Source organism: Echeneis naucrates, chromosome 4, assembly GCF_900963305.1.
Source record: "Echeneis naucrates chromosome 4, fEcheNa1.1, whole genome shotgun sequence".
NCBI classification, from domain to species: Eukaryota; Metazoa; Chordata; class Actinopteri; order Carangiformes; family Echeneidae; genus Echeneis; species Echeneis naucrates.
This window is the reverse complement of record NC_042514.1, coordinates 17,120,753-17,146,193: the sequence shown is the minus strand read 5'-3', so window position 1 is coordinate 17,146,193 and position 25,441 is coordinate 17,120,753. Positions and strand designations below refer to the sequence as shown.

The following is a 25,441-nucleotide window of genomic DNA, read 5'->3' as shown; positions in this document are numbered from 1 at the left end:
CCTGGAGTTTGTGTGGAGACAGCTTAATAATTTACAGACTGTCTATAAGTGCATATCATTTTAAGCAAGCAGATCTTTGTTCTCGGCACTCAACGTGTTTTGGGTCTGCCTTGACACCTAAATGGAAAATGATCCACCCAACCTGTTATACCTTTCCATCTTTTGACATTTGGAAAATAATTTTAATTTTGAAATTCAGACGCTGAATTTAAACATGACAAGTTCCCTTAAAAAAATAATAATAATCCACGTTTGACTTGCAAAGTATGTCTCTAAGTCGCAACTAAAACAAGAGTGAAATTCCATATGAAGGCAGAGGAGACATAATAACACGGAGCCTGTTTGGATAGTCAGGGTCGCCACTTGATATCGGCCCGTCTGTCTGAGTGAACTGAACTGAACTTTTGTCCATTTCTAATTTGGGAGAGAGCAGAGATATGGCTCTCTTTAGGCAAACATCCTTGACAGCCACCTGCATGTGAAACCAGACCTTTCCCCTTCTTTCCCCTTCTTCTCCTCCTCTGCTCAGTTAATCTCTGCTGACCTTTGCGTCCGTATCATGGCCAAGCAGTCAATCACTCAAATGTGCCACCTTTGTCGCTTGTCTTTTTTTTTTTTTTTTTTTTTTCCAAGTTGTGTACTTGTAACCATGACAATGGTAACTTAAGGTCTGGGGGAGATTTAACCTTTTGCCACTTAAATTTCTGGGTGATGAGATATCATCTGCTGTCAGCCTGTTAAACCTTGGTAACAGTCTCTCGGAATGAACTTTTCTTTTTCATCCCATCCATGAGAACCTTATTTACTTTCCAGCGTATAAACTCTGAGTCATGCGGTGTGGGTTTTTGTTGATTTGTTTGGTCTTTGTGCTAGTCAGCATGCTGATTTATGTATTGATTGTCTCTGACATATTGCTTCCTGCTGCTCATTGTGAACATATGTGTTGTGTGGTAGACTAGTGGAACTGAATTTCCCTTTCAGGAGGAATGCATTGAATAAATAAACATTTCTCGTTTTACAACGTAATGTTGTGTGAGTTTCAATTAAACAGTTATTGATAAAGATTTATTTAGTTGTGTGCTCTTTGAGGCTGAAGTAACATGCAGTCCGCATCAGTGATCACATCATAAAGAAACTGTGTTTCACACAATAACGTTGTATCAGGGGTGTTAAAGGAAAACACCTTCTGCCTTTGACAGATTTCTCCTGATTGGTATTTGCTGTTCATCTGATGAGCTATTTAAGTCTAATGAACTAAGAAAGTTGTGCTGAACATGGCCAGAACAAGTCGGAATAAGACAGAATAAAGACAGGTTGGCCTTTTTTTTTTCATATAGCAACACATCAGTTTCATTTCCACTGATAATCTGAATAACCAGTTTAGAGGCTGTTCAATGTGTTGGCAGATATCAAAACGAGAAACCAAGCGTTCTCGTTTAGCAACCAACTCAACAAATTATGTTTACATGCAACCATTTTGTAGGAGTAAGATTTAAAGGACGGGAATATGGTATGGACTAGACTACGTCCTGAATCAACATATCACAACAAATATGCTCAGTGGTGACTGCAACATTATTATAATCTTTTAATGGCCTAATTAAATAGGGAAAAAGTTCACAGTGACTGGAGACATGTTTATTTATATTAACTAGCGAAACCACTCTGCTTTGTTAGCCTTCTTATTGCTCCAACCACCTTCACCTACAACCGCTTTCCCCTGGAATTCATTAATGGAGCACTATCATTCATTCAAAAAGCTTAGCACATGGACTTCCTGAGTGCAGCCAGTGATTATGTTTGCCGCCACAATATAATTGTGGTCCAACAATTCTCTTTCAAAGGTAAAACACTTGTCTGTCCTCGTCTCACTGGTCCGGCTCAGCTGGGACATATGTATTTTTGTGCACAGATCTTGATTTTTATATTTGATTGTTAATGTTAGTGAGTGATGTTTGCTTATGCCGGTCAAATTGGATCAAAACACAACCGCACAGACCTGGAGCAGCTTGGCTGAGTTTATTTCATCTCTGAATAAATGATGATGAAAAAAAAAAACCAAAACACCATGTTGTCACCGTATTTATCTACTTGATAAAAATAATAAAATCTCAGCTTTAGGTAAGTCCACGTGCATTTGGCTTCAAATTACGAAGTCATATTAAGCATTTCCAAGCCCTTCACTGGATGCTGTGAAGCTTAGGTTTGCTCCTGGTCTCCAGTACATACTACACGTTCACTCTTTATAAATATGACCGAGCTAAGCTGGGTAATTGCTGGGAACCTTTACGCAGCGACCCTGGCCACACATTCCATACATGCAACGGCCTTCATTGAGAAGGCTATTAAACACATTTTACCAAGGTCTCAGCGTTTCTGCTGTGTTTTTTGGGGGAGTCTTTTGTTCCGCTGCGGTCCAGCCCCTGTACTTGGCAGTTCATCTGAGAGCCTCAGGGCAGATCTCTTGACGCACCGCTGACAGATCAGTGTTGATGATGAGAGAGCAGACCAGAGAAAAAAGAGGAGGGAGAAGATGAGGAAAGAACAAGGGGGTGAAAGTGAAGAATGGAGGGAAGGAGAACACAGAGGAGCGGCGCTTTAGATCCTCAGGGGCCGGGCCTCACACAACGTGGGCCTTCTCCTCTGTCCTCCCTGCCTCTTTCCTCCGCCGCCTCCATTGCTCTGTCACTCAGGACTAGACTATTTCATTTTAATAAAGCTAATCCCCCCTAGAGGTAAGCTGCTCATCACCTCTCTCCCTCCTGCTCATCCAGAGGAGAGCAAACTCCTTTGAGCATGAGGAAGGGATGAGGGCAAGGTTTTGCTTCGCTTGACAGGAGAGAAAAATGTGAAAGGTGAGACTGAAAAGAGGCCTTGACAACAGCTGTGGCCGGTGAGAAGATTTGAGTCCCATTTGTTTGATAAACTTACAGGTGGCACACCCCAGGCCTGATTAATCCTCCGACCAGCCTTTAACATCACATCATCGTCCCGGTGACAACTTTGATCTCAACAAAGGAAGTGGAGTGATACAGCAGGTATTTTAGTGTGTACTCTCCTGTCAGCTTGAGGTGACGTCTCCTTAACTGAAACGAATGGTTGGATGTTGTGGAAAACACACTCACTCACTTCATGCCAAGAGTTAGATGAGATGATCGCTGTCACGTCTGAAAGATAAAGTTAAGCAGCAGTGAGTTAGCTCAGTTTATCTAAAAAACATACGTAGACATTCTAAACGTAGAAAAAGTTATCCTTGCTCTGCCCAAAGCCAGCAAATCTTTCTGACTTGTGCATGTAAAGCTCGGGCCTCTAATTAAAATGTTTCATCACTGAAAATGTAATTAATTAATGCCTCCACATTTAAAGTGTGTTATGAACAGATTATGTTTTGTTTTGGGTTCCACAGTTTGTTTCTTTCATTTAGTCACCAATATGTCAGAGAAGACAAATTAAAGTTTTCATGATCATAAGAGAAGGCCTGGGGGATTTTCCATATGTACGCTCTGATGGACTGATAGCTCAGATGACAGATCTCTCTCTGATGGGACTGCATCCTGGTCGGGATTTATGGCAAGATACTGTTTGAAACATTTCTCAATCTTCAGTGATATCATCACCTCAACCTGAATTCCTTTGGTGAAAATATTGTGAATATTTCCTGGCTGACAAGTTTCTTTTTGAAGTGACTCAGACTGTAGGTCACTCCATGTTCATGTTGACAGATGGAGCACAGCGAAGTGAGACTCTCCCATCTGAGAGGAAGTCCGCATTCAGAATAATACCACACTACATTTTTAAAAAAGAGCTGACACTGTAAAAAATGCTACAATATAATATATAAATTGACAATTAAAAGTTGAAATGTTCAAAGAACTTATGAATGTGTTAAACATGCAAATCAAAAATGCACATGATAAGCGTCATGGGTTCCTCTTTAAAACTCCCCATCAAATATTCTGGTGTTCAGGTTTACTTACTGAAATTTTCCAAGGCTCACAACTTCAATCTCACATTTACTCGTCTTTATAGATAAAACTTTGCCAACATATGCTGAATAACGGATAAACATTCAAAATGCAGCCGCAAGAAATAGTGTTGACTCAAGATCTGTTAATGAATACTTTGTTCCATTCGGTCAAGGTTAGGACTCATTCCTGCAACGCTCATGCTGTGTTTGTTTGGCCGACCCATAACTCGGGTGGCACAGTGATGCTCCCTTGCCTCATAGTTGAACAGTTGAAGCCGAGGGCCTTGCGCCTTTCTGTGTGTGGGGACCCTCTGGGTGCTCATGCCTCCGTCCGCAGTCCAAAGACATGCAGATTAGGTTAATTTGGAACTCTAAATTAGTTTGACTGTGATTAGTTGTTTGTCTCCTGAGATAGACTGCTGACCTGTCCAGGGCGTACCCCTGACTTGCCTGACGCCAGCTGGGGTTGCACCATCAAGCAGGCATAGATGATGGAAGGATTGTTAGATGAAGCTGGCTCTTGGTAATTCATAGACTTTTGCTTGAGAAATATGAGCAGCTATTGGACAGATTGCTCTCAGGGTGACGTATAAGGACTGTGACAAAATTTAAGTTTAAATTCTAATTAGAAAACGTTGCATGATAAATATGACACCCACATTTTATACGTCGATAATGTTGATAATAGCGTTTAACGTGATTCTGGTTAAAAGCTCTTAAACTAATTGATTATATTGTTCGGCAAACAACGCTGATACACCTGATCACCTTTTAAATCAAAGCGAATTGCGATTACTTATGTACAAACTGAATCTGCAGCAATTGGAAGCCCTGCAGGAAGGTTAAGTTTGTGGTTTGCACAAGACCAGCTGTGACTTTGTCAGCTGCTGTCATGTAAACGTATTTGAATAAGCATTACACATATGAACATACACATACACACACATGCACATAGAGGTGCAGGCTGCTCGAGACCTGAGGAGGTCCTGGTAAAGTGACAAGAATGCAAACGGTCGAGAAGTTTGAAATTAGAAAATGAAAGCGTCAAGAGGGAACATTCCACAGCAGTGCCCTGGTCACCTGATCTCTTATGAGGTCAAGGGTCAGCTAATGAAACCTACCACCAACCTCTCAGAGGTTTTAAGGAGAAACAGCTTTGCGGTTTACAGCGATGAAATGTAGCCTGACGATTTCATCGGGGATTATTTCAGTATATCAGAAGCTGCTTTGAGCTGAACGAAGGCCACAGGTTTAAGTTCTTTCATGGAACCAAAAAGGAAATGTTGTTGTTCTAAATATCTGTTACATCAGATGTCCATGTCCTGGTCAAGGAAGGAAAACAGAAAAGAGAGCATGACAAAAGGCTGCAGAATACTGCTTTCGGTGGTTTTTGTTTGTCAAACATCTGTTTCTCCTGCTCGATCTGCAGCACTGCCTGTTGTGTGAGTTATATCTCTCTGTCTGCAGCTGGGGTCTAACTGAGTCAAAGTGACGTGTGAAATGTGCAGCGTGCCCCCATATTGGGAGCTTTAGGCAGCAGACCGCCGCTCCATCACACCCCAACTAACAATCTTCCCAGCAGGAGCAGCTAAGAGGCCAACGAGAACAATGCCACGGCGAAGGCTTAATACGCCCCTCCTGCCCAGCACCTGCCCACATTGTTTTCCTGGATTTGGCCTGACAACTTTTAAGAATTCGTGATAAAATCTGGACCGCAGAGGATCCATCCTGCATAGAGAGTTAAAGTTAGTTTAAGATCTTTTTTATGCTTGGAAAATTTCTTGAACTTGAAAGGAGGAGGATCATCATGCATCCCTTTGATGACCATGCTGTTATTGCTCAGTGCTGAGCAGCAGAGTTTAACCTGCAGCTTCAAATGAAGTGTTTATATTACACATGAGCTTCCTTGATTGCACAACATTCTTTGCATCAGCCATTACAATAATAACTAACCAATGAGGGAGAAGGCATCCCTCCACATGCCCCAGAAGGCACATTCCTGAGCTGGCCTGGGAGAAAGTGAGAGGCTCTGGAGAGGAAAGAGGGACTGCAAAACAGAATTCCCAAAGAGGTTTGAGGAGGCCCCTTTTTGTCACCCGGGCCTTATTGGTGCCTCAGGGGCCATATGGATGCTTGCCTCTGTTCGCCCTCACATCAGCCCATTCTTCACCCTCCACCACCCCCTTCACTTTGTGACAGGACCATCCACGTGAATGAGTCATGGCTAGAGTGAAGTCGCCCCCGGCCCACTTCTGTTGAGGGGATGGATGCTGTTTTCCACTTCTTGCCATCTTCTTTTTCTTCCCCCTCACTCTCTTCTTCTCCAAACCACTTAGCATTCAGCCATTTGTGCTTCTGTTGTTCATCTGTTCTTTCTATCAGCTCTCTCTTCTTTTTCCTTTTGAGGCATCTCAGACACAGTTTGAAAACCTGGCAATAGACAGCTGCCCTTGTGTTATGCAGCGATTCCCCCCCTCCTTCTGTCCCTTTGGCCTCTTTTCTGGCAGGGTACTGGCTGTCAGTTGTGACTATAGGTTTGCTGGACTGCTCTTGACCTGAGGTGGACCCAGCAGTCTGAGGCATCCTTATTTTATCCCTGTGAAGGAGCGAAACTAATGGAGTCCAGAGAGCTGAAGGGCCACTCGTTTGTAACACACTGCAAGGTAAACAGGAGTCTGACTAATTCTGCAAACTGAAGTGTGGCGGGAATAAAAGTTAGAATTGTGAAAAGGTTTCTGTTGAGGTGAAAGTGTTGAACTGAAATTTATGAGCAAACCATGTGCACCACAGAGCCACTAGTGGGTATAAACAACACATTGGTAAGTGCACTGTTGTTCCATCATTCCTGTTACCACTCACAGTTTCAAATCCACCTTGTAAAAGCTTGTTACACTTTCCAGTGACAACAAAACTTAAGTGTTTCCACCACAGCTAACTAGCATGATATAAAAAAGAATAAATAGAAAAGCAAAAAAAAAAAAAAGCCCAAACAGTACAGTCTTCATAAATTACCGATGTTCATAAAAGACTGACTGCTGCAGTGAGCGTTACAGTTATGAATGTTATGCAGTCGTGTTTTTTACTAACTCATATTCAAAAATTATTTCAATTAATTTCCATGCACTATTATTCTGAAAAATGTTCTAAGGTGCATATATTACGACATTTTCTTTAACTGTTTTAGTATTTTTAATTTATTATATTTAATAAGAATTCCTCATGATATAATTAATCGACAGGCCTGGGGCCTTTCTGTCCGGAGTTTCCTCCGGTACTCCGGCTTCCTCCCACAGTCCAAAGACATCATGTTTGGGTTAACTAGGGACTCTAAATAATCCGAAGGTGTGAGTGTGAGTGGTTGTTGGTCTCTGTTCGTCTTTGTGTGTTGGCTCTGGGATGGACTGGAGACCTGTCCAGGGTGTACCCTGCCCCTCACCCGGAACGTTGGCTGGGATTGGCTCCACTGTGAGCCGGAAACAGAAAAGCGGTAGAAGATGGATGGATGGATGGATAATTAATAGAATTAACGTGACTCGGATAAGCAGCAGATATATAATTGATGTATAAACTGACTAACTGAAGAACAATCAATTAAGTAAAGCATAATGTTTTTCTTAAAACCGATAATGCGATGGGGACTGAACGATCTGCTTCCCAGGTACTGTAACAGCAGTAGAACAGCAGAGGGTTTGCTGCAGGTGTGATGGACTTTTATTACAGAGTGAACTGTCACCAGCATCAAAACACATACTTTAGTTTTCCCCATGAGAATAATTTCTAGATCATTGGAGACAGAATTATTGTATTTTTATGTCAATGGTCCCTGTCTGCAATTTTAAAATGACTAAAACACTGCATACTGTGAAAGATTTTCCAGCAACAACAACTGAATAATGTAATATGAAGAGCCATGTAATGACTTCTTGCCAAGGTCAGATCCTTAAGGTATTCCAAAATGTATCCTCAGGGAGCAGTGATGAAGGGGGTACTAATGGATGCCATTAGCCAGTAATTAAATCCCAGATGGATGAATGAAAATAATCTATTGGTGACCCAGAAGCTTCAACCCAAGTACGGACTGAATGTTGATGGCAGAATCAATTCACTAAAATGTTCTCAAATTTTACATACAAGTAGCATATATAAAATATTTCAATAACAGCAATTATTATTTGCATGTTGATATTGTCAACAGACACAAACTCAGGCATTGTGTGAAATAGATCATGACAAATCAAAAAAGCTATAAAATGTATGAAAACAAATCACCTGAAGATCAAAATACCTTATTTGTATAAATTTACAAATAGGTTAAGGTATCTGCAGCAGCTGGTTACAGTCCCATGCCCTTCAGGATGCTTTCCTTCTGTGTCAGGAAATCATTGTACATCTTCAATCTCAACTCTGTCTCCTCCTCCAGGGATCTGAATGACTTGTCAGACACCTGAGGACAAAACCAGAGAAGAATTGTTTATAAGCCATAAGAAGGAAAGGATATGACATTTTGACACTTCCAATCCATGTTAAATGCATTTCTATCTTTAAAATTATCTTGTCAGTTTAAAGACGGACTCAACTAAATAACCTTTTTACCCCTTTTATGCACCATGCAGATGACCAATGATCTAATATCATAATTCAGTTAGTAACATCGATATGCCTGGCTGTTGTACTCCAGAGAGTCTGGTCAAATGTAAATTTAAAGTGTACTCACTCTCAAATAATCTTTAATAACTTTGAAATCCCAGACAAACTTGCTCACATACTCAGAGACTTGCTTACACATCCACAGTATAGCATAACAGTAACCAGACAGTAGGCTATTGTTTGTATTAAATTCCTGAGGTGTCTTGTCCTTGCCGTGTATTTGAACTTGAATTCTCAGTTGGGGTATTCATGTCAACGAGGCACATGACAAAAACAGAGCACATGAGAAATAGTTGTCTATTTGGAAGAGCAAGAAGACAGCATCCACAAAAACAGAAATGAATTTAAGATTACTACATAAAAAGAAACTTCATCTGCTTTTCTTTCTGCCTCCAGTGTAAAACTGAAATATATAGCCACTAAAAGATTTAACTTCTATAGATGGCAGGACAGACTGCTAAACACTGGCTGTCAATAACTGTACTATCCCCTGTGGAAAAGATCAAATAACGATCTAAATGAATTAAACATGAGGGGCGAGAATAAATAGACAGAAAGAGAAAGACAGAGAGCCGGGAAGAGTAATGGCCTACTTTTCTTACTCTTACTTCTTTGATCCAGTGTACACACTTTTAAATGGGTAAATAAAAAACACTTATGTGTCCTAATTGCAGATGATTTCTCACCAACACCAGAGGCTGAGTGTGAGATTAGCGGGTAGCCTGAACACACAAGGTTTCATTCAAGGCCCCTTAAATGGCAAATATTGACAAATAGCAATCATCATGCATTTGCACAAAGCAGCAACCTTCCACTGCTGCTGAATGTTGCAGTATACTCAAAGCAGAAAGGTTTAACTTCATAAAGGAAAGTGAGATAATCATTAATTCACATTGTGCTGCACTTAGTTGTACACATGAAAATGTGTGGGAAAGTGGAAGTAGCAAAAGAGTTTCTGTGATGTTTAGTTGCTATGAGGGAACAATTTCACAATTTGTTTTGAAGATTGTTGTTACATACATTCTTGGTTTGAATAGCCAATGTGAATTTGGTCTGGAATTAGTCCATAGCTCACCTTCTTCTTCTTGAGTTCCTCAGCCTCTTTTTTCTCTTTCACCCAGAGTTCCTCCCTTTTCAAATAATCCTTCAACCTTTCTTCCTCTTGTTCAGAGTATTTCTTCATACTCAAAGTCTGCACACAGAAACATGGGAAAGGGACCAATGAACACTTCCGATTATGCTCGGGCAGCCATTAAATAAATGAATGAGTAAGGACGAAGTCCAGCTGGCGGCAAAAACTAAATATGTTCTAGTGGTAGTATATTGGTACCTCGCATCACTGTACTGTAGGCTATGTGAAGGATTTGACTTTTACCAAGAATCTGTCATGTTGACAGTCATCAAATGTCCCTAAGATAGATGTTATTATCAACAAAATTTAAATGTAATGACAATTCTAGTTTCAACAGAAAGCGCTACATATCTTTCTTGGGCTGTGACGTTGTTTGTCTGCTCCAACAACAAGATAATAAAATTGACAAAAACATCTACTACATGAAATCAATTTGACTTTGATTTTATTTTATAGCAACAGCCTCCCATGTTATGATTACTAACAAACCCACCAGAGACTGATTTAATCTTCTGACAAGAGGCCAGTGTTGAGTTACCTTGTTACTTATGTTTCTTGGCCAAGTCTCCATATTTATTGTTCACACTACAAATAGGTTTGTTTTTACTGTTGGTTAATGTGCACAGTTCCAGTTAATATCAATGCAGTAAGGTTAGCTGAGTTTGTCAACCTTGACCAGCAGCACATTACTGATTATTTTGAAAAAACACGAATGGTTGTACACAGGAGGTGCATATACGGACTTACCTCATTCCTTGAAGGAATGTTGAGTGTCTTTGGGATTTCTAAAACACGAACCATTCCAGAGTTGTCAGTCACAGCTAAAAAGTGCTGCTTGGCTGTGGGGAGAAAACCACCCATCAAATGAACTAAAATCTTGCAAGAGGGAAATTACCACAAAGGCAGTCAAGATACAAATAAAACAGATAAAGCGAGAGGCTCATTATTTTGACAGCAGGAACAGAGGGATTTTTTTAGTTGAACAGTGCTTTCAGCCTTAGAGGCCACCTCACCTCTATTTGTTTGGTACACGATTTTTGCAATGTTTTGCAAAATTTTTGTATTTACTACCTCAGGCAATAAAATGTAATGGGCCACAGTCTCTCTATAAAACTATTTCTTGTTTGACAGTGACCCAAACCACCACATAGCCAGGTTTTCACTATGTCTGACACTGGTCCATTACGGATTGATGTGCTTCCAGCAGCTGTGACTAAGAACTTTCTGTATATATTCCAGGCATATAAGAAAACAGTATTCAAAGTTTTGGTGAATCAAATTTATGAGTTAACACAATTTTTGAGGGAACCATAATATTATCAAGTTATTCTTTGTTATTAAGGCCGCACATACTTGCCTGTTGTGTAAAAAATATAAGAAGAACTTACAGGAGTATCTCCAGGGCTTCATACACGTAATCCTAGTGCTGGTGATGTGTGCGTAGGTGTTTGCAGGCTCGTTGCTCTTTTCCAGCAGATTCCACACATCAATACTGCCATCTTCTTTTCCAATGAAGAAGACAGCTGGTCGGGACAGAGACCAGCATCCAGCAGTGCATACCAGCTCAGAGCTTGGTGACACTGTGATGGGACCCTCCTGAATGTTATGTTTACAAAAAGTCAAATATGGCCAATGAATTTTAAAGCAATAAACCTGCTCTTTTATATATCATTCATTTCATCCTGTTGTGTACATAATGACTGAAAGACTAATGAGTCAAGGATAACCTAGATCCCCTTTTTATGTATGTATGTTTGTTCAATCAAAGCACATGGATACAATTTCAACTGGCTGTAGTGTCTGCTGCTGTTGTTCAGTTGTTCTTACCATGACTCCCTCCTTCCAGATCGCAAAGTAATTGCCTCCTATTGTCAAAACAATGTCTTTGAAGAAGGGTGATCGCTGTACTGTATTTACCATCCATTTATGAATGTTCAAACTGTGGAGGGGCTTGTTGCCTTGGGGAGGGGAGAGAAGGGCACTGTTTTATTTGACAATAATTGGCTTCCACAGAGGCACCAGGACAATGTAAGTAGCAATTAACTCTCTCTGTTCTTCTTGATTTATTAATTTATAATGGTGATAAACCTTTAACATGGCTTCCAAACCAAACCAGAATACTCACTGCATAGCCGTCCAGAGTCATCCTTCTCCAGCTTCCAGTCAGTATAAACAATCTCTCCATCCTGGTACAGTACACATTATGGAACATGTCAGAGGGATTTGGAATATGCCTGCATGTTGAATATTTCTTCTTAGTTTTATTAGCACTGGAGATGATATAATACTAATAATCTAATTAATAATAAAACAGCACCAAGTTAAATAGTGGATCTTAGTTTCTGAGATACAGTAAGAAAGATCAGTTTAGAATTTTTAGATGTAAAAACCCATGGTGATATTTCATTTTGTGCAAAATATATAGTTGCATTGCTATCCAATGCTGATGAATTTTTGGCTTGATTTCATTGTCAATATCAATGAGCAGGCAAACTCTCGTAGTACAATGAAAGCTTATTTTATGCAGTTTGTGCAGTTTGCTGATTCATACTCAAACTGTAAACTCTGTAAAGATATTAGGAAAAACTATGTAAGGTTTCAGTGTCTATTTTCTAACATTTTTCCTGGAACTTGTCATTAATAAACACTTGAACCAAGTTGTATTTCTGAAGCCTCATGTTAGGTTCAGAAAACCGAAATAATTGCACAGGTACTGTGACAGGTGAAGATAGGATTTAGCAGGCTAGTAACAGGAAGAACAGCTATTGAAAATCCTGTGTCAGTGTTCATATGAATGTGTGACTATTCTTTTAATGCAGGTTTAAAAAAATTACCATTTTCCTTGAAGTAGTTTTGCGCTTAGGTAAAATGCTGGTTGATATTGTACATTTCAAAGGTTACCTCTGTGCCAATATAGAACTTGGTGTTGACATCTTGCAGAATTGTGAGTGTTTTGGCTGAGGGCACTCTGAGCTGGCTGTAATCTGGGATGAACTCAGAGCTGTCATCATTTTCATCAGCTTCACCTGTTTGGCAAGGGAAAGGGTGTGGATCAGAAATTTAAAGTGAGATTGAAAGTTCACCTTTATTTTAAAATCACATGGGCATTTTCAGCCAGTAAAAAGAGACAGCAAAGTCCCCAAAACATAAAAAACATGAAGAGGGAAAATATACTACTTTAAAAACATTGAAGAAAAACATTTAGGAAGCAGCTGCTGTCTAATACATTGTTTGTACAAAGCCACAGTTGCTGTTTTTTTTCCTCACATTGGTTAGTGCCTGACTGTGACACAGCTATTTTGAGTCTTGTGAATGAATGCCAAGAACAATACAGTAAAATAAAAATTAAAATTCTTGCAACAGTGACAACAGCTATTTATTTAGAGTAAGGAAATAAGAGAGATTGAAGAGAGGCATTGGTGGAAACAATTCTGTAATCTGACCACGAACAAGTCAACAGAAGGACAAAAGGAAAGGAGAAGAGGAGGGTTACAGTCGAGGTGGATGAAGAGGGGTTGTGGTGAGAAGGGAAACATAAAGCAAAAGGGGAATAGGAGTAGGGAGGACCGGCAGTGATGGAAGAGGCGTTTCATCACAAAACCCCAACTGTCTGTCAGGGACATAACAGAACTATCTGTTCTCACCCCCTTATCTGAGGACCATTCCTAATCAAGTCGCAGTCTCACTCTGTTAGATTAACTCAGGAAGGAAAGATCATCTTACCCGCCGCACATCTTCCAAATGCACTCTCTCCCAGTTAAGATGTGTGTAAAGATATGAGACAGATGATACAACATGACTACAGATGTAGACATTGTGTAACTTTTATCACACTGCACTGCCACTCAACATTTGTCTGTAATCCCCTTGAAGGGTTTCCTGCAGGAACTTGGTCCAGAAAGTCATGTAGTGTAAGTGCAGGCAACACCAGAAATGGAAAATGGCACAGAACAGAATACTGAATATAGAACTTAAAAGCCAATGGTTTAGACTGAATCAATATTAAGTTCCAACACAGTATTAATCACAAGGAAATTCATTAAAATCTGGAGAGCAGACTGCCTGTGGGATGTTGCGAAAATAGCAACTTTATGCCTCAGTTGGTGAACATATTCATTTTATAACCACCACTGACCAAAGATGTGTTTACCAAGGCAGACTTTCAGTCAGACAAAGATAGGTCTCTTCTTGACTAGCAACGATACACATGATCATCTTCTAGCCCCCAAATAGCCTTAGCAGCATATTGCAAAGAGCTGACAGTCAGCAAGGTTAATGCTCAGCAACTATGTGGGCCTTGTTTTGGAAGTATCATTTAATGAAGTGCAATGAAACCAGAGTAGAGAAGAGAGAGACTTGGAGAGAAAGAGATTACATGAGAGCCAAGTTGACCTTGCTTCACTGACCAATGTGTTGAACCATCCGAAGCAGAATTCATGAATCCAAGACCCACAAAAAACAGACTTGTAGTCATGCACTCACTTTTGACAATCACCAGACAGGAAATGGATACATTTCTTACATCCGTTATTTTAGTTTAGTGCTGATGTTAAGTTTTATGTGTACTTCCGATGTTTTTGTGCCTACATTTTTATCTGAGTTACCACATTTCTATCTAAGTTGCCATGTGTAAAAGTGCTATGAAAATTATCAAACATATCTCTTTTGGACAATCTGTTCTGTGTGTGTAAGTGTGAGTGCATTCATCGATAAAAAAAAAAGTTTCAAATTCAATGTTAAAATTACATAATAGAAAAGTTCAAGGAGTCGGCCTGAAAAGTAAAATCCCTCACCTGTGTTCCTATCTGTATTAGCATTACAGGTGAAGGGTTCGAAGCTGAACTTCAAAGGAATGTATTCTCCACTGCTTTTCATCTTCGGCAGCGTAACCTGACACGTGACAAAGGACATAACAATGTTTTACATCTGAAGCAGTGACAGTTCAAAGTTCAAAATATTAAAGCACGTGTGTTTTCAGGAATATGTGTCATGGCTTGACAAAGTAAAAAAAAGTAAAAAAAAAAAAAATTAAAAACCCTTTTTAAAGAGTATTTTTGGACTGTGTTGTGTGTTGTGCAGATTGTGATGTGTGTGATTCCTGAGCTAATTTATGAAAGTTTGACAGTTCACATTTCTTACAGTATATAATGTGTTTCAATTTGCATTCCTGACACCGTAGTACCCTAAACAATGGTTTCCATGTACGGTCCAGGTGCTTGAAAGTATCAGGGACACTGTAGGATGTCATCTGGGCCTTCTTGTCCATATTCTTGTCTAATGCTGATTGGTTCAGTTGTTTTGGCATTCTCACATCCCAGAACATTATGTTGCTTTACACAGAGACAGAGACACACGTATATATATATATATATATATATATATATATATATATATATATATTAACAGTGGTATAAATTTGAATGTTAAACCTAAACTTAAACTTGAATAATTTATGCCTCCTTTTGTATTTAAACTAACTCAACATGACTCTAATATCAATAAATTTCATTTTAACAAAACATGTAACTAAGCACATTTATTTAAGAACTATACTACTTTCTCCTACTTCATATTTTGACCTTTTCTAGCCTTAAATTGCCTTGAAAACACAACATTTATTCGAATACATTAGCCACTTGATGAATCAGATTATAATACAATACTGAAAAACAACCAAAAAAAAAACAACCCCAAAACAACAAAACATTGAAGACCTACCAATCAGGAGAACAGGTGACAAGCTGTACAGAAATGTTACACTTGTTCTCCACTGGTAGGCCAGACCTAGTCACCTAATTAGAAAAAGAGGTCAATATTAACACATTTCTGTTTCAGGTTTAGTAATGTCAAGATCACAGATTTGTGAAGAAGTTTCCTGTGAATATATATGGTAGAAAACGGTTCCTCTTGGGGCACATTGAAGATTGCCAGCTTTCTACATATCCAGAGGAGTGCCAATAATTGCCATGATTTATTAGTTAATGTGAAGATGAAGGACAGGAACAAGTGGGATATGTTTTCATTGTTTCATGAGGAATATTTGAGAAACACTGATCTATATGCATAGGTTCTGGGGACTTTAAGAAATTGTTTAAGGACTTATTTTACTGTTCATATTTGTTATTGCACAGCGCAGCGCTGACAAAACACCGTGATATCTCTGCAGGCAATATCCCTTCAGGCTAGTATATTTCTTGATTTAGTGTGTGTTCAACATTCAAAAGATTTTCTTTTGAGCTGGGGCTGCCAAAATGATTGCTCACAGCTTGCAGCAATAGAGTAGTGCACATTCTTTTGTGGCAGTGTGAAATAAATTTTCTATTCTGACTAGCTCTATTTTCATTAATTTGTTCTATCTGACAGTATTCCACATTGGCCCATAACTACCTACTTGCTGGAAATTGTAATTTTGATGATCAAAGCCTCAATATGTTGTATTATTGCTTTTTCTCTGCCCTGACTACTACATTGTACTTAATATTGCTTAACTTCCTGTTATACATTTTGGCTTTCAAGTGGTTTTAACCTTAGTCTCTTAATACTGTAAATACTGTATTTATAAATATTTATGACAAGAGGTCTAACCCTTTACTAGGAAAAAATGCTTTAATATCAGTCAAAAACTTTGGCACAATGAGTCTGCTTCTGCCTTATCTGATGTGATGGGAACTACAGTGCTGTGAAAAAGTATTTGCCCCCTTCCTGATTTCTTTTATGTTTTTGCATGTGTGTCACACTCAGCTGTTTCAGATTATCGAACAAATTTAAATTTTTTAAATTTAAGATAACCCAAGTAGACATAAAATTTAGTTTTTCTGTGATGATTTTATTTGTTAAGAGGAAAATACTATCCAAACCTACATGATCCTGTGTGAAAAAGTAATTGCCCCCTTGTTAAATGATGAGGTAACTATGATTTATCATATTATTGTGGAAAGCTGAGTTCAATTTCACAGCCACACCCAGGCCTGATTGCTGCCAGACCTTTCAAATCAAGAGATCACTTAAGTAGAACCTGTCTGACAAGGTGAAGTAGGCCATATTGAACCAAAGACATCATGCTGCGATCCAAAGAAATTCAGGAGCAGCTAAGAAGAAAATGAAGTGACATGTCTCAGTCTGGAAAAGGTGCATGGTACGGTGGTGAACCTTCCCAGGAGTGGCGGGCCTACAAAAAGTACCCCAAGAGCACAGTGATGACTGATGATGACCAAAGAGGTCACAAAGGAACCCAGAACAACAGTTAAACAACTGCAGGCCTCACTTGCCTCAGTAAAGGTCAGAGTTCATGACTCAACCATAAGAAGGAGATCCAAGGCCAAAGCCACTGCTGACAAAAAAGAACATAAAGTCTTGTCTCACTTTTGCCAAAAAACATCTTGATGATCCCCAAAGCTTTTGGGAAAATATTCTGTGGACTGATGAAACAAAAGTTGAAATATTAGGTTGAGGGAGCAATTACTTTTTCACATGGGCCATGTAGATTCAGATGGCTTTTTTTCCCCCTTAATAAATAAAATAACTTAAAACTGCATTTTGTTTTTACTTGTGAGCTATCTTATAAACTTATATTTAAGTTTGCTTGATCTGAAATAGCTAAGAGTGACAAAAGTGCAAAAAAGTAAGAAGGGGGCAAATACTTTTTCCCAGCATTGTATGTCACAGTGTTTATATTAGATATGACAAAGGAGGCTTCAAGAAAACATTCAGGAATGTTTTGCCAAAAGCATTCCCATGTAGTACCTCAAATACATTTTATTATTTAAGACAGGCTAAATGACATACTGATTAACTTTGTGAGCTGTGGCTCAGTTTACTTGAAGGAATAACAATTTGTCAGATATGCAGTTGTCAATTCCCTCCAAACCTTCTGCCCTTCAGCTCTTTGTACCTCAAAAGTTGGTGGCAGCCAGTGGACATCAGTAATTTGTGCTTTGTGACTGTTCTCTAAGGCAGACACTGCACAGAAGCGCACAACAGGAGCCTTATTCTCTTTGTTGTCATCAAGGTCCTGGTGGGAGGTCAGACACAAGAGGCATAGCATGTTCAGTGGCAATTCAGTCTTAACTAATTCAAATATAAAGACATTGTATGGTGATTGCATGTTAAAAAGGGAAATACAGGTTAAGAAGCACAGATTAATAATCTCCTGCATTTCAACATTTGTTTCACTTTATGTGATTTCTGTGCTTTCTCTTAAAAACTCAAAGAAATTGAGAGGGTATTTAATAACTGTTGCACCCTTGTCCATTGCATTGGCCTTTTTGTTTGTATATCAGCTAAGATGATTTTCAAGGAAATCACAGGATTAAAGCATTTACTCATACAATGTAACCTCTCTGTCATAAACCTGAGATTTAATTGTGTAAACAAAGCAGAAATCTAGACAGGATTTTCATTCTTTTTTTATCTGATAGGCTAGCAAAAGGTGCTGGTGTAATGCAGGTTTCACAGCCCTCTATATTGAAATAAAACAGCTTTTAGAACTACCATTGTTTACACTGCAAACACTGAGGACGGCAGTGAACTGATTTGCTTGTGTTTTATCTTCTATGGGTAACAGCTGGAGAATGTGAACTGATGTTGTTGACTCTGGGAAATGAAGAGCAAACAGGGGCAAAGAGAATAGAGGGAGGAATGATGAGAGGAGGCGGGAAAAGCAAAAAAGTGGATAGTCGTGGAGTGGGATGGAGACAGCTGCTCCACTGTAGTGGTAATAAACACACAAAGCAAATAGGGGTTGAATGATAGGGGCATATGTGTCTATTTAAATACAGCATTTGGGCAGAAGATGTCAGTTGAGGTCAGGCTATATGGGACAAGAATAGTTAGATGACAATAATAGTTGATGTTTTAACTGACTATGGTGAATTTAATGTACTTGCTATGTTGTGGCTTTAAACATGAACCCTGTTCGTTGTGCATCATTACCTCCCTCTTTCTCCACCTTTTTGTTATAGATGTAATACCATTGAAACAAGGCAGACATACTATGAAATTGTTAGTTTAATATGCTGTAAAGCCAAATAAGAAACCCTCTTTGAAGTTTTAGTCTTTCATGATTTTTTTATTCAGTGAGTCTAACTAACTGTTTGTAGGCAGTTTAATAACCAGCTATCGTTAGGCAGTCAGGTCATGTAATGAACTCACTTTTGGATTTACTCTAAGCATTAGTAAGTTTGGATAACTAGTTTTGACAACTGAGGGTAACTTGAAAAGGACCATTAGGCTACTGCATTCCCAACTAATGAAAGGGTGAGGATGAGGAGAGAACTCAGCAGTCAACGTATCATCATCTGACTCTGTCATACACAACCACTGAAGAGTACAGTCTGTCTTTGCTGCAAACATGATGCATGCTTTGATAAAACACGCTTGAAAAACCAAGCCAACATCATCATGAGTCAACGAATTACGATAACTGTTACCACATGTAATACACCAACACAGATACAGCAGACCATGTATTATTGTATCAACATTGTGCAAATTAGCAACGGGATATGGGTACTTACGAATGTGTCAGTGTTGACAGAAGACTTTTTTCCACTAGATTGTGTTCCCTGTATGTGCTTGACGTGGGCAGAAATATCCCATAACACAACCTAAAACAGCAACTTCAAATTACTTAATGGACATCGTAGCCTGTTGAAAATGACACTTTCAAACATGACAAGACTCAATAAAACATGTTGAGGACAGAAACAATAGCGAGCCAGTTATATACATATGCAATTATATAAATGGCATAATTTTTATATGAAAATTTGCTATTTTTCTTTTGATAAAATGGTCAGTCAGAAAGTAGGCAAAAAACAAGTGTTTAGCAGAGCTGCTGAGGAGAGTCAAAGTCTGCACCTGGCCAGTCATGCACCCGCCAACGATAATATTTGGATCAGAGGGGCAGAACTCAAAGGCAAAAATGTCATCTGGGCACTCCAACAGCAACTGCAAAAAACACAGACAACCCACATACAAAGCACAGAAATATTATATTTCAAAGTAAAAAATGTTCACATATTGGGTGCTTGCCATCTAGAGTATTTATTTATTCTAGTCTTTCCATACAAAGCTCAACTTTTAATCTACAAAACCAAGTGCATGTAGCAGATTCCATTTCATCAGCCATGAAGGGAAAAAAAGACCCAGGGAGGGTAGGATAATATTACAGAGTAGTCATTTTTCAGCCTGATGTTTCAATCTTTTCATGTTTATAATTAGCTGCACCACCAGAGTACAGAATTTTAGTCCTTTGCAATAATAAATATATCTTTTTGAATTATATAATGGCTCCAGTTTCTCTGTCACGGTATCCTTTGTTACTTTGATTTTTGCTTCAGGAGACAGTGAAACCAAAGGATGACACATACACCAGTAAAGGCATACATCACAGGGAACTCATATTACTTTTGAGTGATTCAGCCACTCAGTTTTATTGATTTAGTGCCTGGGTTAAATCAATAGACACTCTCAAATTTTTCTAAAGCAGATAACAGTCTTGAATAACGGCACAAAGCAAATTTCTATTTCTTATGAAAGTGTGCCTTAAACATTTAAGCCAAGATGAGAGTGCTTGTAAGCCATCAATGAGAGTTGGAAAATATGATCTTCTATGTAGCTTTCCTCACTTTTATTCAGCAAAAACATTTCATGTGTTTTCCATACCTGGGGATTAGTGGGATCTGAGAAGCAATAAAACACAATGAAGGCAGGTTCGACATCAAATCTAGTCGACTCATTCATCTGACCCCCCTCTTTTTTCTTTGTCAAAGCCACAGCCATGGTGCCTAAAAACATGAAAAAACACAGCATATAGTCCATCACACAGGAAGATAGATGTTAAATATGTTAACACATTTTTTTTTAACTTACTAATATGTGGCTCACCACTGATACCATATATTTGCACTGATCACAATATAATCACCAATATAATTTTTATGGATCTTGTTTGAAGTTTAATCTATGGCTGCTGATAGCAAGGCAACATTTTATTGTTCAAATGAGGTAGATAAAGCTATTCCCTGATGGAAATCATGTAATTTACCATAGATAGTTGGGTGCCAGCTAATGCTGCTGATGCGCTTGTCCTTAGTGTACGTCTGATCTGCAAAGGCCTGATAAAGCATCAAACCTTCAGAAGCCTTCCCTGACCAGTCACCAGCTTCAGGCCCTGTCCCCAGTGCTTTCCAATCATCAATGAAGACATTCATGATCTCTTCCTGCTGAAGTGCTTTTAAAACCCTGCAGAACAGTGAACATGTACAGGAAAAACTCAATTGTCTTTTCAAAGCAGCAGCTACAATAGTTGCATTAATGCTTAATTAACACTTATAATGTCTGCTGACTGACATAGACTCTTATGTGCTCTTATCTCACTTTTTACATAGATGCAACGAACCATAACAAACATAGTAGCAACTATAGAAACAGAATGCAGTGGAATGGAAAGTACAGTTGAAATAGCATTATGAAATTTTTTGTGAATATTCTATTGTGGTAGTAATATTGTATACACAACTGATATAGCAATGTATGACACTGGTTTGGTTTTTTTGGTTTTACTAACTTACCTGGGAGTGACTGTATTTAAAAAAATTTTTAGACTCTCATCCTGGAGGATGCTCTCTATCTCTTCCACACGTAACTCTCTTGGCTTGTACTGGGCAAAGTTATTCCTTTGAGATGTCCTGTAAAATGTATATAATTGTTCAACACAAAAACATCCAGAAGAGAGACTAATAACTAAATACAGAGACAATAGACAAAAAAATATGGCATATGGTGTAACTAATGTGTACATAATATATGGAAAAAGATTCACACCGCTGTATAAGCTTGTCTTTCTCAGTGACAAGATTACTTTAACTGATGGGAAAGACCCTAATGGGCAGAAACATGTATATAATTTTTTCTCCCAGTAGAACAAAAGCATTTTTTGTGTCATGATTTACTAGCTTACCACTGTGTCTGAGCACTGCTGGTCTGCAGTCGTGGAACAGCCTGAATCCCATAGTCCCTAAACATCTGCTTGATGCTGAACCTATTGTCCTGATAGGAAGAGCACTCCAGGTAACCATCCTTGGCATCTGTAGTGTTGCGGTCAGAAAAAGAGACTGATCTCCTAAACATGCTCCGCACTCTAGAGAACTTGTAACACAGCTGATGAAAAAGGAAACAGAATGTAAGAATAAAACAAACACAGTTCCAATCAAAAGTTTGGACACACTTTTCCGCTCAAATGAATAGGAAAGTGTGTCCAAACTTTTGACTGGTACTGTGTACTGTGCAATTTTATATAAAAATCAATGTGATTGTTTTTCCTGCTTTACCTTTTCTCTCGACTCTTTGACAGACTCTTCTTCTATTTCCAGCTCACTACCAAGAGATATCCATTGCTTTGGTTCCGGGGTTTTATTTACGTCAAGCTCAAAAACTCCTGGTGTCTCAGGTGGCTCTGGGGGCTTAACAACACAGACAGAAAATTGAGAAAAAATAATCAAACTATAGTGAAAAATAAACTTCAAATCAATTCCCACAGACACAAAAACCTTTGAACATGGAGTTGTTTTAGAAGGCTTTTATTATGATTAGCAATCCCAGCTAGCAAGGCAAAATGGTTCTTCTGAAAGTAACAGTTCTGATCTCACTCATTACTCTTTGTAGCATTAAGACAGAGCCTTAAAGTTCCAAGGGAAGTGAATTATAGAGTAAACAAAAGATTATTTTGCTCCATACAGAAAATTCTATAGCATTCAGACTCATATTTAATGACATCAAACACAAATATTGTTGTGGGTAGCAAGAACAAAAGAAATGGAAAAACAAATATGGACCTTGCTTCATGACCAAAAGTTACCTGTCACTTACTCTTAGGATTTTCTCCTTAGCTTCTGGTGTCACAATCAGGTAGAAACTTTGCCCGTAAGTGAAGTCTCTGTCAAAAACTAACAAAATCTCGTCCTCTGGGTAGTCCTGTCAGCAGAAGAGAGATAACACTGTCAGATTTATAACAGCTAAGGGGTTTTCTTTGGACAGAATTAAAGTAGTACATATAAATCTATTCCGGCATCTGCGAGGAATCTTTTTACAGCTATACTTTGATCAGGGTAGTAAACCACACACATCCCACTAAAACTAAAGACTGGCTTACACCCCAAACAAGGAAGCTAACATTACTTAGAAGAGATGAGTCCTTTATGGTGCTCCATGGTCTCATTAGAGTAATGTAATACAATGGCCATGAATGCTTAAAGTAAAAGTGATGCATTTAATCTAGACCAGACAGTGATAGAAAATTAGGTTTAACTGGTTACTCTGTCTGTTCCCACAGCCCAGAACTGGGGGTCTGTGTATCATCAAAGTGTCTTAGGGGTATTGTCTGAGTGATCTGTATAACAATGGATCAGCCTCACCAGCACAATCTGCTTCACAGGGCTGAAATCGGACACTGCGGCTCTTGTCTTAATGTCCTGTATGATGTCGTCCTTTTTCAGCAGCTTGTAAGGGCTCTTCTCCGTCACATCCTTATCAGCACAGCAGCCAAAGAGCTCCTGGGTTGCCAATGTCAGGACCATGGGGAAGATATCCTGAGGGTGATCTTGGTGATATAGGTGACAATCAATATAGGTACGACAGACGGGAGGCAAAAGAAATTGTATATTAGAATTAGCTGAACAGGTTCAAAACAGGTGTCCCTGCTTTATTAGATATTCTTTGATTTTGGATTTTATTAGTTTTTGGGTGAAATACTCAATCAAAATATATTTATATATATTATATTTGTTAGTTCAGTTGTGATTCAAAGTGTTACAGATGTAAGTAGTTTAATTAGTAGGGCTAAATGTAACTGTATTGAAATTTGACATAACATCTAAAATAATTTTGTGTATCATATGAAAATATTAGGTCTAACACATTGGTACAAATGCACAATAGACAAAGATTTCTGTTGAAACCATGTGAACAAGAAAGGAAAAAATTTAACAATGCCACATGGAAGAAGATTCTGTGTTGCTTCTGGGCTCGTGAGAGATAAAGACTCTTACTGAAGTCAGTGCTGAAGTTTGGTATGAAATGATAAGACAAGGTACTATTTCTGCTGCACATAGGGGACTGCACTAAAGAAAGCAAAAATGGTTTAGAAATAGAAAACAGTGCAAAAATACAACAATGAAATGTCAAGTTACAAAGTTGACATGCTTCAAAGTTACCATTACCTGTGGACTCTGACACAGGCCCTGCTTTTCTGAACAAACATACAGCAATGCCTCTGATCTGTCATCTGCCCCTCCCTACAGGGACAGGTGACCCACCCTACAATATCACAGGATGAAATACAATGCTTGTGAATAGCCTACACTCAATGTCCATATGTAGGAGGAATGCTGTTCCTTGCTGTACACAGATCAATAATGAATGTCTTCAAGACATAGGCTGTTCATGTGTAGAGAAAAAAACCTGTATTGGTAGTATATAAATCCACCGCACTGCACCATTACCACATCTGGGTTTTTCTTTATACCTATACAGACACCGTCATATCTAAGCCAGGCTACGTTCAGGGCAAACTACAGTAAACAAGGCTCTGCCTAATGACAGTTTTCATCCAGCTTGTGGGCTCTCTCTTCAAAGTCTTTCCACAAGGTTGGTGAGGGGACGCTGGGAATGCTCAAGTACAGCTTAAGTAACCACTTCCCAGCTGGGTGTGTCAACCTTTTTCCACTCACACAGTCCTCACACCAAATCATTGTAGTCCTAACTCACACCCCTCATTTCACAGACTTATGTGTCAACTATAGAATTTGTATTCATGGAAAATATCTGCTTAGAAGAAAAAGAGTGTGATGTGCTATGTGCCATAACCCTCAAGAATGCAATTAACTGCATTTGTAGGTTTAAATTTGTTGGCCACCCTTACATGTACATAACTTACCCAAAACTAGCATTTATTGACCGTATACTATAATATATTTTTAGTATACCACAGTATTTAAACTTTATCTGTGCTTTTTTACATCTCTGCTGAAACCAGCAAATAAATCAAACCTATAAGTTTACCTGTCACTTGTTTTATCTGTGTGGATAAACCTTACAGGAAATGAAGAAAATCTGACATGTTTATGTCAATAGCCACCACGCAGACACTATCATATGGTCATGTTACACCAATATCGCTTGGATGTGTTGATTTACAAGATCAAACACACTTGCTCTTGATGCAAAACATGGAAGTAGAAAAAAAGATAAATAATTAATGTAAATAATCCATCTGAATCTGAGTAATTTTAAAGACATTCACTACCACAAGACCTAATCTACAGTAAACTGATACACTGATACACTGTATGTGACGTGCATTTAACGAAGAGCATGCTTTCAGGGTTGGTATGTTGAATGTAAACCAAACCTTGACAATAAGGACTAAAAGCTGCGTACAATGTCCAAAGGCTATGCAACAGTACACTCAGAATTCACATCAGAATGATGCATATAATTTTTTTCTGACTTCTAAAATTATAATTATCAGTTTCAGCCAAGCGACACAATGGCCAGCGGCAATGTTAGATATGAAACTTCTTTTCAAAGTCTCTTCTGTATAATTGATTCTGTCTTACCAGGCTTTTCAACAGGAGTAGGTGAGTGGATCATCTTCCCTGAATAGAAAGGGACATTAAGTCCATACACTAGGATTC

At 38.7% G+C, this 25,441-nt stretch overlaps 1 protein-coding gene across 1 annotated transcript; it reads right to left on the bottom strand.

Moving 5' to 3' along the window:
- Positions 1 to 8,300: 8,300 nt before the first annotated feature.
- dnai3 (dynein axonemal intermediate chain 3) lies at positions 8,301 to 23,329 on the bottom strand. Its single transcript, XM_029500811.1, has 20 exons — positions 23,162 to 23,329; positions 22,617 to 22,721; positions 22,079 to 22,210; positions 21,709 to 21,908; positions 21,320 to 21,436; positions 20,794 to 20,990; positions 20,412 to 20,533; positions 19,605 to 19,694; positions 19,262 to 19,351; positions 17,638 to 17,757; positions 15,465 to 15,538; positions 14,929 to 15,076; positions 14,540 to 14,636; positions 12,648 to 12,772; positions 11,872 to 11,932; positions 11,574 to 11,704; positions 11,135 to 11,342; positions 10,494 to 10,585; positions 9,690 to 9,806; positions 8,301 to 8,411 (listed from the first exon to the last, which is right to left on the bottom strand). Exons 1-20 carry the CDS (start codon positions 23,321 to 23,323, stop codon positions 8,301 to 8,303), a joined length of 2,499 nt encoding a protein of 832 aa, XP_029356671.1. The 5' UTR covers positions 23,324 to 23,329.
- Positions 23,330 to 25,441: the final 2,112 nt, after the last annotated feature.

What these genes read in the sequence shown, in the direction of transcription:
- dnai3 (XM_029500811.1), bottom strand. Translation starts at nt 23,323, where the DNA reads ATGGTCCTGACATTGGCAACCCAGGAGCTCTTTGGCTGCTGTGCTGAT. An exon ending in TCAAAGAGTCGAGAGAAAAG is followed by an intron (nt 21,909 to 22,078) that starts GTAAAGCAGGAA and finishes CTTTTTCATCAG; the next exon opens with CTGTGTTACAAGTTCTCTAG. An exon ending in CTGGCACCCAACTATCTATG is followed by an intron (nt 20,534 to 20,793) that starts GTAAATTACATG and finishes TCATGTTTTTAG; the next exon opens with GCACCATGGCTGTGGCTTTG.